At 41.5% G+C, this 14146-nt stretch overlaps 1 protein-coding gene across 2 annotated transcripts in view; it reads right to left on the bottom strand.

Moving 5' to 3' along the window:
* ca16b (carbonic anhydrase XVI b) overlaps window positions 1–14146 on the bottom strand; it is a 113221-nt gene that overhangs the window by 22911 nt on the left and 76164 nt on the right. For both annotated transcript variants that reach the window (XM_037100567.1, XM_037100566.1), the window contains exons 6-9: window positions 13472–13538; window positions 10415–10572; window positions 9056–9248; window positions 3119–3303 (exon numbers count right to left, since the gene is read on the bottom strand). In XM_037100567.1, the coding sequence (XP_036956462.1) occupies window positions 3119–3303; window positions 9056–9248; window positions 10415–10572; window positions 13472–13538 (603 nt within the window). The remainder of the gene's footprint in view (window positions 1–3118; window positions 3304–9055; window positions 9249–10414; window positions 10573–13471; window positions 13539–14146) is intronic.

Raw genomic sequence — 14146 nt, 5'->3', positions numbered from 1 at the left:
TGTGCCTCATGTCAAGAGCAGAGAGGATAGAAAATGAAGACTGGGCTGTAGAGATATGACGGCTCTGCCAGAGGACCTCAGGGAGCAGTCTGGCTGATGGGGAGTTAAAAGGTCAGTAAATGTAGCCGGGGGGATGCGGAAAGTAGCAGGTAACCAGCACAGGGAGAGTGAAATTGCAGCGAGATGGTTTCTATGTTTAACATCAGACAGAAGTGGTGTTGCTGGTTTCCGAACAAGCCGCATGTGAGATGTGGAGCTACAATAGTCCAAATGAGAGCATATAGATGTTAATATGTATTTATCTGTGGATAGTTTCATTTGTGAGGCAGTTCTTGACGGCAGAAGGCCTGATTGCATATTCATTTCAACCTGCTTGTCAATTCTCTGACCTTCACCAACTAGTTTGTAAGTTAAAGAAGCCCCCCAGGGCTGCTTTTAAGACACAAAAATAAGATGCATGGAATAACAATGTGTCTGAAATTTATTCTTTTCCCCCACAAGATACGTCAATCATTAATTAAATCTACTCTCAGATATTATTCATTTCAAAAGTTCAACTGCTTAACTCAAACCTGTCGAGCCAGATGGTTTTTGACACAGAACCATCTGGAAAGGCGTCCCCACAAAACAGTTTGGGCAGGCAACTTAAAAAAAAAAAAGAAAAAAAAACCTTGGCAGGTGACTGGACGAACCAACTGTCTATCACTGTATCCCAAGCCAACCAATCACATCAACAGGAGTAGATTTCTACCACAAGCTGAGCCTGTCGATTAATCAAACTCTTTACAAAGCCAGTCGAGGGAAGAGCAAAAACATCTTTTCCAAGGAGCAAAGCCTCCAGTGCCGTTCTTTGCTCTTCCTCACTGAAAATACTCCCCAGTTCTGATATAAAAGATGTGACGAGCTCATCTAACCTCTTGAGATGCTGCCATCTTGCTTTTCAAACAGTCGCCTCTCTCAATGGTCACATCTCAACGGCGCCTGCATCTGCCAGCTGTTAGAAAGCTAAGCTTAAAGTTCCTATGAAGTCAAAATTAGTATTAGTATTTAGTATTAGTATTTTTATCACCTGCGCACCAGTCACTGTTTAGCAGTGGCAGGAAAACCCATTTTCAAGGTATTTTAAATGGTATCTTAGTGTCTGTACCCTTCCTGGAAAAGCATAATAAATGTGATGATGACTCATCTCGTACTTGGGGGTGTATGATCATTTTTCGTCCAATAAAGGCTTTCTCTATTTCAGGACGCTTCCATCGATGTATATATCAAAGAAGAAGAACGTCACCAAAACAGCGTGTTGCTAGGGAGCAGATGTCCCGGACTACTGTACAAAAACACAACTTTATTCCCTGATTTGGGTGAAACTGGGTCATGTTTTATGGAGAAAAAATTTTCTGGTAGTCTGGTTGTCTGCCAGCCTCAGGCTGCTCTTGACAGCTCGCTTTACTTGTTACTGAAGCAACTGCTAACAAACTGATAACCAGTAGCTTCTCAATGACCCCTCTGGACCAGGGCCAGAGGTCAGTTGGAGAACCGTGGTGATTAATGGAGTTTCCTGGTAGACACAAACTGGCAGTTTTGTTGCAAAAATAAGTGCTAACGGTTGCTAAATGTAGCTGTCCTTACCGATTCATTCTCTGGTTGCCAGGTTTCAAACCACCTCAGTATGATTTTCCTTTAGCACACAAGCCTCCATCTTTCACTTAGGTGTTTTTCATACATTCCACGTTATTGGCGGCACCTGTTTTATTGGACTCACGCAACTATGTTGAAGCAACCACCATTCTCTTGTTGTTTCATGGAGACTTAAAGTTCTATCCTCATTCACTAAAAGCTTTTAAATCACTCTTGTCTAATGTCACAAATTCATCTTGTAGGATCTGAAAAAAGATGAATGAGCCGACAGCTTTAAGTGTCAGACTCTGCACATACATCACTCTGCACAGAGAGGGTTAAACACATTACTGGGGGTCATTAGCTAATGCATTAGCTTGTTTCTAAGCTTTAGAAGGAAGGGATGATGTAATATGTGTAAAGGTTTATATAATTCCCTGTGCAGTTGCTCCACTCAACCAGTAGAAGCCACTCACGCAGCAACAACGCATGATCCCTCACCAGCTTCCCACCCCTGACGATGACAACTGTGTTTACTGGAACACATGACCAGGCCAGAGGTGGTTTTGCCATTGGGGAACTGATCCCGGGTCTCAGATCTGGTGGGTGAGTGTGTTTTTGCCCCTGAACTGTTTATGTCTACAGAGGCAGTCATGCACACTGCCAAGACAGCTGGGGGTCAGTGGGCTTTAAGGAGATGCACAGCTGGGTGTTGGGTTCCCACAAATGGGAAGATATGTGACTGGGGAGAAGAATATATAGTGTGAAAAAAGACCAGCCCTGTAGGGTGTAGCCTCCTGCAGGGGGAGGATATATTTCTGTAGAGACATTGAATGCTCTGTTGGAGAGACACAGCGAGAACTGAAGTGGTAACTTGATGCTTAAGGCACACGAGCAGAAATGTATGATCACTGATGTCAGAAACTTCACTGAGATCTAAAAGACTACACTTGCACAGCTGCCTGCACTGGTTACTGAAAGGAGACAGTTTTTGTTCAAAGAGCTGCCTCCACTGCCGGAAAACAGACAGGATTTTTTAAAATTACTTTTCAAAGCACATTATTTGATTTATGTGGGCTTTTTTTTTTTTCCCTGAATTACTTTTTGCTACGAGCTGCTGGATCTTTGAGCCTATATTATACTGAATAAATTAACAGAAAATGCTCAAAGGTGTGGCTGTCAATACATTACAGTTAGATTCGTCCATGTGAGAGTCCCACGTGTCTATTCTTAGACAGGTGAGTGACATGAGCACGTCTGGGCCCTCATATCACCCAACAGCCACACACACACACACGCAGAGTTCATCACAGCCTGTCACCTCCTCTGCACACTGTCACTAATGCAGCCACCCTCTGATCCGAACAGACGCATCTGAGACAAACCAATCAGAGCTGTGTGAACCACATCCATCTTGATAAAAGAAAAATAATGTAGACAGTTCTGGCAAACCGCTTTGGCCTGGTATCGATCGGCTGTTAGCGAAGCTGATAGCCACACTCACCATGCTCTGGTCTCCCGTCTTGGTGAAGGTCTTCTCATCGGCGACATCACGTTTCACCCAGCTGTAGGAGACCATGTAACTGGTGATGGGCGGGTGGTAGACGGTCAGAGGGCGTTCCCAGCTCACCATCAACGCCGTTTGGTTCAGCGGCTGGATTTTCATGCTCACTGGGGCACTGCTGCACACTGAAATAACAGAGTGAAGACAAATAAAGGACCAGCGTGAGAAGAAAAATGACTAGTAAAAAAAAAACAAAAAAAAAACAAAACATTGCTTCACTATCTGAATGCAACTGGGTGAAAATAAAAGGCTGTGGTTGGGAGGACTGTTTGACCACATGTATTTGTCTCTGTTGCTGTTGTGTGGGCAGAATGCAGCTTGCCTTTTAACAAGCCTATTATTACTGTCCGCTGCTGACTTCACTCAAAGCCATCTCTACTCTTGAGAGACCTCTAAAGGTGCCAGATATTACAGTAACTCAATAACAATAACACTCCTGGCGGCCTGACTGGGGTCAGGATGTTGGTGGAGACTGTCAGTCTGGACGGTTGTGTCTTCTCCACGCCACATGTGGTACAGATAATACAGATGCAACGTCCTGCCTACATTGCAAGTTGTCGCCTGTGCAATATTAAACAGTATGCATGAGGAGGACGAAACAAAGGCTGCGCGTCAGCCTCAAGGTGGCAGTGTAGGCTGCAGCATGGGTATTTACACAGGGCTCTGTCAGTATGAGTAAGGGACAATATAGACATGCTTCTCAACACATCGGGGCAACAGCAATCAGGAACCAGTGTCATCTGATTACGTGCATGCAGGGTTTCTGTTAAATTGAAATTGTCACCACAGCTTTCTCCATTTACACAATGAAGTTATGGTGCAAATTATGCACCATATGTGAAAGGCAGACAAGGTGGAAGGAAATCAGTCAGGGGGGCACATCGGAGAAAAAACAAAAGCAGAAATATCTCATGGTGTTGATGAGGTGTGACAGGTGTGAAATGTATTATAACCCATCGGATGTCCGTTGTCAACCTCAGTAGCTCAACAGCAGCTGAAGACATCATCGTGGTTTCACTGCCTGAATCATTACTGTCATGAAAGTCAACACCCTTTTCACCATCAACACTGAAATCAGCAGCAGCTGTAGATCGACAAGATACACCCTCTTATCAACACATGTTCTGCACCTTGAAATGTAACAGGGTTATGATTCTTACTTTCACTGTACTAATTACCAACTTCATTGCTCTAAGGCAGATGTTTATTTTATGAAAATCTTTAAACACACACAATAATTATGATAATCATGATAATGAAAAAGGGGATATTGTTATTGTGTTTGTAACACGCATGATAATGTCGTTGGAGTAATCCAAGTAAGACGTTCGACCTTGTGCATCTTTTGTTCAAGAGTTCATTCAGTTGCGTTTTCACTAAAAATGTAGTTGTTACAGTTTTCTTTTTTGCAGTTATGGTACAGACGCTCCATCGCTGTACACTCGTATTTTTGAGGGCACTATTTGCTTAAAGAAGAGACAAAACACAGTATATAAAGTTTAACTTCGACTGTGAGCATTTCTTTCCTAACAATTCTCTATATATTGTATCATTGTGAATTGTTGTTTGGCCATGATAATCATGTACAGAAAATCGGATGTGGTGACAGCCCTACATGTAACTAAGGATTGTTTTAATAAGCCATTAATCTGCCCGGTTTTTCACAATTAATTGTTTAGTCTAGAAAAATGTCAACTTTTGAAATTTGAGAAAAAAAATAATAATAAAACACCCAGAGCACAAAGCTTCTTTTACTCCAACCAACAGTCCCAAAGCCAAAGAGTCTTTGTTTGCTATCATAAATGACAAAGAAAAGCAGCAAATCCTGACATTTAAGAAGCTGTAACCAGCAACTGTTTGACATATTTGCCTAAAAAAAAAGACTAAGCCTTTAATCAGTTATTGAAAATAAAATTTTCTGTTGACAGATTAATCATTGCAGCTCTACTATCCATTTCAAATTTGGATGCAAATGGAATTGTGTTATTCCATCACAGGTTTGGATAAAAACAAAATCATCAGCTGTGACACAGTATGAATAAAATGGTGAACAGCGCCCTAATGTTTCATCACTGGTAGAATTACTTAACATGCTACTGACTCTCTGGAAAATCCTATTATTTTTCTGTGAATACACACACTGTAACCTCCCAAAATAAGCCTCATAGTGGTTTTACCTCAGCCTGCAATACCACTCAGAGCAGAACATGAATCTTTCTCCTGGCAGCTTCTACCATAAAGAGAATGAATTGACTGTTGTCAAGTTTCACTGCTTCTCTCCTCTCAAGGCTGTACATTATGTTTTAAAGCAAGCTGCGTGCAGGCATCGGAATGATGGGAAAAACAACAGTTTAATTGAAAACACAAAGATCGACGGATCTGAACATAAATAATTGGTGGGAAAGTTATGAATGTAATCTGAGGGCTCAATATTAACATGGTAACCCTGGTACCTCTTAGAACAGCTGCCTCCGCAATCTGAGCAGTGTTTAAGAACACTGCGATATCAGACTGTGTTAAGAATGATGTCTGGATTATTGATTAGTTGACAGAGAGAAAATAAATCGGCAAGTAGTCAGATGACTGATCGTTGTTAGAGTTGTTTGAGTGAAAATGCCAAACAGTGATTGGTTCCAGGTTCTGCATTGTGAGGATTTTCTCCTTTTTATTAAATTGCACACTGGATAGATTTCAGATTTGTACAGTTATGGTGGACAATACAAGCAGGATCGAGGCATCACCTTGGACTCTGGGAAATTGTGGCAATTTGCTGATTTAGTAGACAAAACAATCAATCCAGTAATCAAGCAATCCTTAGAAAGGGACAATATGTGACAATTTTAGTTAAAAACATTCAAAATGAACTACAGTTATCAACAGAATGTGAATAAATAGCTGCTTTGATATTATGATGTCTGTGAAAAGTGTTGTAGAGATATCGACTGTGGTTAGCATGCTATCCTAGCCCGTCCCAGTCCAAAGCCTTTGTGCTCGTAGTGTAAACACCCAAACCCCCCCAGGTCCCTGAGTTCCCAGGCTGAACCACTAGCTGCGCATCTAATTAAACTAACTAGCTAAGGCAGCTACAGATGGCAGCGGTTACCAATTTCTCTAGTGACATGCTGCTCCCTGATGAATTTATTTTACAGGTGGCCAATTCTTATATATTGTGCCTTTAACAGAGTTATTAATAGTAAAATTTAAAAAATGTGTTGCAGCATCACAGACAATAGCACCATTAACTAACCAGATTCTCAGGGCAAATGTCAGAACAGCAGAGTCACTCGACATCTTCTGCAAAAGACTCAGGATTCACCTGTTCAGACTTCACCTCAATCTTGCATAGCATAACTCCCTCCCACCCCCCCCCCCAAAAAAAAAATAGAAAAAAGACAAAATATATGCACTTATATGTTCTTACCCATAGCATTTAAATTACAGCAATTATGTACTTATGGAATCCTTGATAAATATCAGCTATTATACTGAGATGAGGGCTTGAAGACCTATTTTTTCATTTATTCATTTCATTATCAACGGTTATATGTTGTGGTTTCCTTATTGTAACAAATTGTTCACGTAAGTTGCTTTGGACAAAAGTGTCTGCTAAATGCCCTAAATGTAAATGTGAATGTAAATGCTAAACAGAGCTGAGCGAAATCTGGTCTCATCTGCAGAAAAGGGGAGAGAGAAAGAGGTGGAGCTTTATATTTTAAACTCATGCAGATGTACAGTTTAAAGCCCACACAAACGATAAAATGAATATTGCCCTATATATATCTTGGCGTCACTTCTGGCTCGGCAATGACTCTGCACCACACTCACGGATCTGCAACCTGTGCTTTGCATCTGTAAAGGTTAGCTATGCATCCTTAATGGACGACCAACTTTCATGGCCACACTAATGGAATATTCAGCCAAGGTGTGGCCCTGGCCCTCACAACATTTACAAGGAAAGCCGTCATTTATTGCGCGCAGATTAAATATCCCCCCCTCACACAACCTTGACAGATGTCAGTACTGAAGATAAGACTGACACTCCCAGCGCCTCCCACTAAGTGTGTATTCTTACATTTTAACACTGTGAAATAGAAATGCAAGAGGCACAAAGGGAAAATGAGCAAGAGAGAGGGGAAGCAGTGGAAAAAAAAGAAAAAAAAAGGAGACACTGGTTCACATTCATTCTGCCTACTGACATGCCACAAAAGCAATTTCACAACTTAATTTGTATGGGTCTATTTTAGCTGTGCCACATATTAATGATGATTGCTGATCGGCCTTGTTAGAGTGCTCCAACTTTATCACAAGCATTCCCAATCAATTCTCCCCGCCCGACACCAACAACACCACTTTAAGGCGCAGCAGCCTTTCTCATTAGTCTCCATAGTTCCTGTACTGTTCTGTTAAAGCAAGCGGCGCAAGATGCACACATAAAAGAGAAAGAGGAAGGAAAATACTCTAATCAAAGGCCCGCATGACGTCTGTGCTTTGTATTAATATGTTCTTTCTTTGATATAAGAATGAGTTATAACAATGGGAAAATTACATGTGCACTATAAGCTTTATCCAAAAATCTCCTGAAATTTTAATCACTGCCTATTATTCAGATTGTGCTCAGTCAGTAATTTTTACTCTACTAAAAAAGAAAAAAAAAGATTACCTTCTGTGGTCCCATTACATTTTCTGACCCACTGATTTAAGCTGGGGCCCTACGAATGGGTCTCCAGGCAGAGCTGCTAGATGAGCTTCCTGAATTTGGTCCTAAAATACTATAAAAGATTTCATTAAATTATTCATTGCGAACCAATATTTTTGACCGGAAAGAAAAAAAGCGTTGAAAACCTGAAATGTCTGCAAAAAAAAAAAAAAAGAAGAAGAATATGAAGATAATGTGTATTCACTGGGAACGTGAATAACATCTCCGACAAATCACAAGAGGATCTAAATACAATGCTGAATATTTAATAACACATTCACATTCGTTCTCAGTTAGTATGGAAGGCATCATTGACCAATATTTACAACAGTTTGGCCACCTCACCATGGGGCACAGTGAGCCAGTGAGGAACACAAAAACCCCTTCCCCTGATGTGTAGGAAATTATAGTTTAGCATGGCGTCCTTGAAACCTCTTGTGTTTTTGGTTGTAGACAGACCACTTCAGCATGTAAAGTGTGAGGAACTGACAAAAAAAAAAAAAAAGTTTATCTGCTCTACTGTTAGCAGCAATCGCTAGTATGTCCAGCTAAGTAGCTTACTACCTTCAGCAGAAACCTAGCGGAACTTTGATGCCAACAGTTAGCATAGCAAATGTAACTAGCACTACAGTGCGATACAAAATCAATGTTGTCTCCTTTTTCCATGTCTTGTAGGCTACGCAGGTTAACCACAAGTGAGAACGTACAACTCTGCTTCCAAAAAACATAATAAAGTGTACTTTTTAGAGCATAAAATGTTTGTGTGCTGAATTCAATTGAATATAGGGCAAAAAAGGATTTGAATCTTGTTGCATTAACTGAAATGAATGGTCACCGACTAAAAATGTTCAGCCTATTTTTGCCTTCCTTTGTTTGAAATCGTGAACCCATTGTGTAAAATTTCCAGCGGTAAATCTGCCAGTGTTATTGCAAATTGTAAGCGTGTGGTAAGAAGGGAAGCTTGATGGTACGACAACAACAACTAGTGTGTCAGCCTTTATAGACCGGTCAGTAAAGTCAAATTTTAAAGGGTATTCGGCCATTTAGGCAACAATTCACATGAAACAAATAAATAAAACGGTGAGTAATGACTATAATTATAGAGGATTGTTGGGTTAAAGCACAAGTGCAACAACGTAAACAACACAGAGAATTTGACACAATACAGTCAAAATGTTTACCTCTTGAAGCCTCAGTGCTGTGAGGGCTTCCTGACATTTCAGTAAGGTCTCTCTGCCATGCATCTTTTACAGCCGATTTAAAGATTTTCCTGCTGTTGAGGTCTTGCAGGGGGCGGAAGTTGTTGGTCAGGTACTCGACAGACTTGACGTGGTCCTGTTGCTCCGTTGTTAAGATGTTGTAGAAGGCCCCCAGCTAGATAGAAAGAAGGAGAAAATGGCTAGTAAAGCAAATTTAAGAGCACTTATTATTACTATGTGTGTGTGCTGAATATAATATATTGCACAGGACTGCATCTGTAGCCACTTGCCAGCAGCTGACTGCTCACAAACAGAGCACAGTGTTTGCAAAGAAACGTTCACAGCACAGGTACCAGCAGGCGCGGACCTCAATCATCATTTCTGGCTACCTACCGGGCTGTAACTTCTCAATGGGGCAAATTTGTGGCCATTGATTGCCATGAATGATCTCCTGCCGCGTGCTGTAATGACTACACATTACAGATACTGTGGAATCAATGTGTCCTATGCGTGCTTGGAGAAATGAATTACAGGTTCATAAAAGACTATCTGTGAGCGTCACAAACATTGTGGCTGTGGTCAATATTCCTGCAGCAGAAGTCATTTCTGAACAAAAGCTTTGTGCTCCTGAACGTTGATAGAAATTCCACTGAGCCCTGCAAATTTCTTCAGCACAGCAACGCTCTGGAGGATATGCAGCTGGGTAAACCGAGAATTGTATGTATAAAAGATGCTGCAGAGGGGCTGTGTATGGGATCAGCAAAAAGCACGGGGCATGATTTGGCATATATTATCTCTCAAAATCACAAACAGCACAAACAGTTGGACATAAGTTGTTATGAAGCACATAGGTGAGCGCTTTAAAATGCTACCATTTTCACTAAACATAGTATGTTAAATTTTTATCCACGATAATTCATATTAATGCACACGAAATCAATATCACTGCTTGAACAAGATTTGATAACCAGCCTCTGTGTGCAGCAGTATTCTATTTTAGACCGTATATCCACTGTCTCTGACAGACGTCATGGTAAATGCAAAAGAGCCCTCTCATGCGGTCATTCAAATGCCAGTAATTGGCTTCCCCTTCCTGCTTAATCATCCACTATATATAGGAAGTTGTGGTTTCATATGCAGAGGAGTTGGGGAGGAACGAGGGAAAAGAGGAAGGGAGAGGAGAGGGAGATGAGGGGAAAAATTGCTTGTGCATCGACACTGTGGGGAAGCAAGTGATCCACGGACTGTGTGCAAATGGGATCTGACTGTGCGTGGAGAATATACCTGTCTGCTTGTGTGTGCGTGTGTGTTTCTGTGTGTGTGAGTGTGAACTTGACACACCTGTGAGTGGGACAGATACACAGGCCTGGAGAAGATGATCCACTCCACCACCTTGCTGCAGGGCGGCGTGGTCAGAGAGCCGGTGTATCGGTAATAACCGTCCACTGATGACGGCAGCAGATCCCTCAGGATGAACGACCTGAGGTTGGTCTCCTTTTCTGGATAAAGCAAGGGATCAATACTTGTCAATAGGCAGAAATGAAAAGCAGCAGCCTTCTGTACCGATACAAATATGTCAGATCTTTTGCCCTTCAATGCTTTGTGGAAAAAAAAACAAAAAACCCTGCATATCCTGAGCCGCATTTGCACCAGCGTTTACAAGGTTGTTTCGTTTGACGGTCCCTGTGGCATTTTTACTGCATTCCTGAAACCTCCACGAGTGGAATGATGGTGACAGCAGTTAAAAGCCTCAGCACTTGTTATCACTCTGGCCTCATCTCTGTACTCAGATGGGCTGAGAGAGGACCAAAGGGAGAGGAGTCAGATAAAATGGCCTGCTCTGACAGCTGATCTGTGGCTAGGTGGTAGTCTGCTCTGTTCCGTGTAACAACTTTGGCATGGGCCACAGGGATTAAGACAGATCCAAATGATTACCACATATGTCCTATCCGCCATGATCAGAACCAGGCAAAGCTGTGCAGGAATCAGTTTGTGATCCTGGGGAAGATCCCTTTATCTCCTGCAAATACGCTGTGTGGGCTTTGCAAGAGGGCTTGTTTTTTTCCCTTGAATTAAAACATGAAAAAACAAAATAAAGCTGAATTTGCGTCAAATCCAATCTCTCACAGCTCATGACCTTATCGAAAAGCAGAAAAAACAAAACAAAAAACGAGGTTCGGGGGGGAAGGACTGATAGGACTACTGAGGCACTGGAAGCCGCACCCCCATGCCTCATATGTACTCAGAGTGAAATTCAGTATTCACAGCCTTTCTTCTCTCAGTCTTCAGACAGCGTACGTGCCCTATCGCTCATGGGCCGCTGAGATGCTGATGGATGGATGACTGTGGGATAACGAGCTTGTGGAAAACCAACCACCCTAACCGGGGAGAAGGCGAGAAGCATTTAGCAGCCAGCAGGAAGACAGTCCAAAAACCACCACACCCACACAGAGCTCTCTTTCAGCGGGGGAGATGAGAGATACCGTGGCGTTAGCACGAACATCTGTTAAGCTGCACAGTACACAGAGTTCAGGCACTTCTGGAGATTGATGGCGATCCGAAAAAATAATCTAGCTTAACCAAACGTTTTTGGCTACATGCTGCCGATGATCGAGGTTATGTAACAAAAGAAAAGAGGAGCGTAAATACCTCTGTGAAATAAGAACCGCATCTGAAATGGCCTCTCAGCTGAAAACCAATCAGAAAAAAAAAGATCTCTTTTCTTCTTTACTGCAATTACGTCAATGAAATTTAAATTGCAGAAATTTCACTGAACAAAGTGACCCATTTTCTGATTCCGATGTCGATTCGTATGTTTTCTTAAGAATCTCTAGTGGCTTCTCAGGGAGCTTTCTTTTTTCTCCTAACATGTCTTTCTGTGTCTTTCAATGCTCATTCAGAAAGTTGTGGAAGTTTTTCTCCTTCACCCCCAAAGCTCCACACAAGAAGTCGTAACCTCGCCGGTGCACACATTGCACAACATCAAACATCCATCTCCAGAAAGTACAGGGAGTGAAATTATAATTAGAAACGACTCAATGAAGCCCGGCACCAGTCTTGTGAAACCAGTGTGGGTACAGAGCAATTCCCCGCGCTTCTATACGTCCTCATCCATTTACATGTCAATGTCAGTGCGTGCTTATGCTCACATAAAGACCATCAGCGGCAGGTTGTAAAACAAGTCATACGTGTCCGTGTAAACAGAGCTGCTGCGTCCCCAGATGCAGCAAAGGATTATACTGCCATGCTAAAACATCTGCTTATGGTCTGCATAAGTCATGCATGCAGTTAAGCCAGCACATCCGCATTCATTTAAGACAATATGCTATGACGGAATGCTCCACGGCATATAACACAACAGTTTAAATCTGCATGCGAACCTTTGCAGTGAGCCACGATCCACCGGAGTCTATATACATACGTCTGAGTCAGAATAAAACAGGAGTGTTGTCTAATTGAGGCTCAGATGTAATTAATAGTTCTCTCTCTGTGAGTGAAGCTCCTTGGAGGTCTCCCACTGTGGAGCTACTCTAGCAAGGGGGAGGAGGTGTCTTGCAAATTTTGCCTCCTTTTGAAGTTAAACTCCGCTCATATCTTGTGTTTAGAGTCTAATTTGGGGTTTAAGAGGCCCTCTGTTTAAGCAGTTGAAATCGAGAGCATCAATCTTTGTTCTGTGGAGGTTGGGAGGAGCAGGATGAGGAATTTACCTCTAGGATCAGGCAAAACATGAAAAACAGCAATTTTGTAAGGGATAATTGCTCTTTGGATATCCTGTGTGAATTTAATTCCCACAGTATTGTTTTATGTGGAGGAGATTTACAACAAAGGATCCCATACTAGGGCTGTGCTGAATGTCATTATTTTTGTTCCACATTTAAGGCTTCTGTTAGGGGGGTTTTGACTGAAGCTTTTAATGTCTGTCATCCTATTTTATGACTCCATCACCCTAAAAAAAGAACATGAATTGCTTTGTTCAAATTGAGGATTTTGTTCATCAGATTAAACGAGCAAGTCTTTTTTTTATTTAATCAACTTCCATGGACTCTTACATGCAATCTGTAGATGCATGAACAGGTTTTTGAAAGGCTAAATGGCAACAAACATGGATTGAAGCAGGATGTTTTGTTAGAGATTTTTTTTTTTGGATTTATTGGAAATGTTTGGATTACACAGAGCCAACACTGACATCTAATTCTACAAACAGTATAATACTAATAATATTAGTGTCGCCTAGTCTTTATCTGCACCTGCGCAGAAAAATTTAATGTCAATTTAGCATTTAAAAGTCAACATTATAAATGGAGCCCTTAACTATTCAGCACAGCCCTGCCACACACATAATACAATTGTTCTATATTTAGCAGAGTTTGCTATTGAGGTTACTTTCCCATCACTTACCATGATGCACCACTCCTTTCAATCCCTGGATGATGGGCTCCACTGCAGGATTGTCTTTTTGCCCCAGCTGCAGGAAATGTCCAGAGACAAAGGATTACAAAAAGGATTACAAGACTAGAATAATAATCTAACGTAATGACTAAAGACGATCAATATAAAACACAGGGGGGTGAACACAGGGCAACTACTCTCAGTACAATATAATCTAGCAGCATCTAATACCATCTGTTACCAAGTTTCTTCAAATTTCTGAGGGGTTTTGTAGGTGAGACTCAGTTCTGTGGTTATTTTTGATGATACTTGATAACTATATTGTAATCTTTAGACTTCTCCCAACAATGTATACAAACTCAAAAAAGGTCAGCGACAATTATCCCACCAAAATCTTTGATTAGTAGCAGTTTTATGTTTATTGGAGGAAAATTACAATGACATTATGAGTGTGAAATTATAAAATTTAGCTTCTAGCCTCTAGGTTAAGTTCATGTATGCAGCCCACTGCCAAAGGCCAGTAATGTTTCTCTTGCAGAGGTTGAACTCCATATAGGGAGCAGGTGGGGGATGGACGTCAAGAGGACCAATGTCCATGTCAAGAGTGAGTTTCGACTTATTTAGTCGTTTATGTATGAGAATGTTTTGGTGGGAAAATGCTTTTGTGGGCTGCAGGGGAACTTT

This window comes from Acanthopagrus latus, chromosome 6 (assembly GCF_904848185.1).
Source record: "Acanthopagrus latus isolate v.2019 chromosome 6, fAcaLat1.1, whole genome shotgun sequence".
Classification (NCBI taxonomy): Eukaryota; Metazoa; Chordata; class Actinopteri; order Spariformes; family Sparidae; genus Acanthopagrus; species Acanthopagrus latus.
This window is presented reverse-complemented; position numbering and strand designations above follow the sequence as displayed.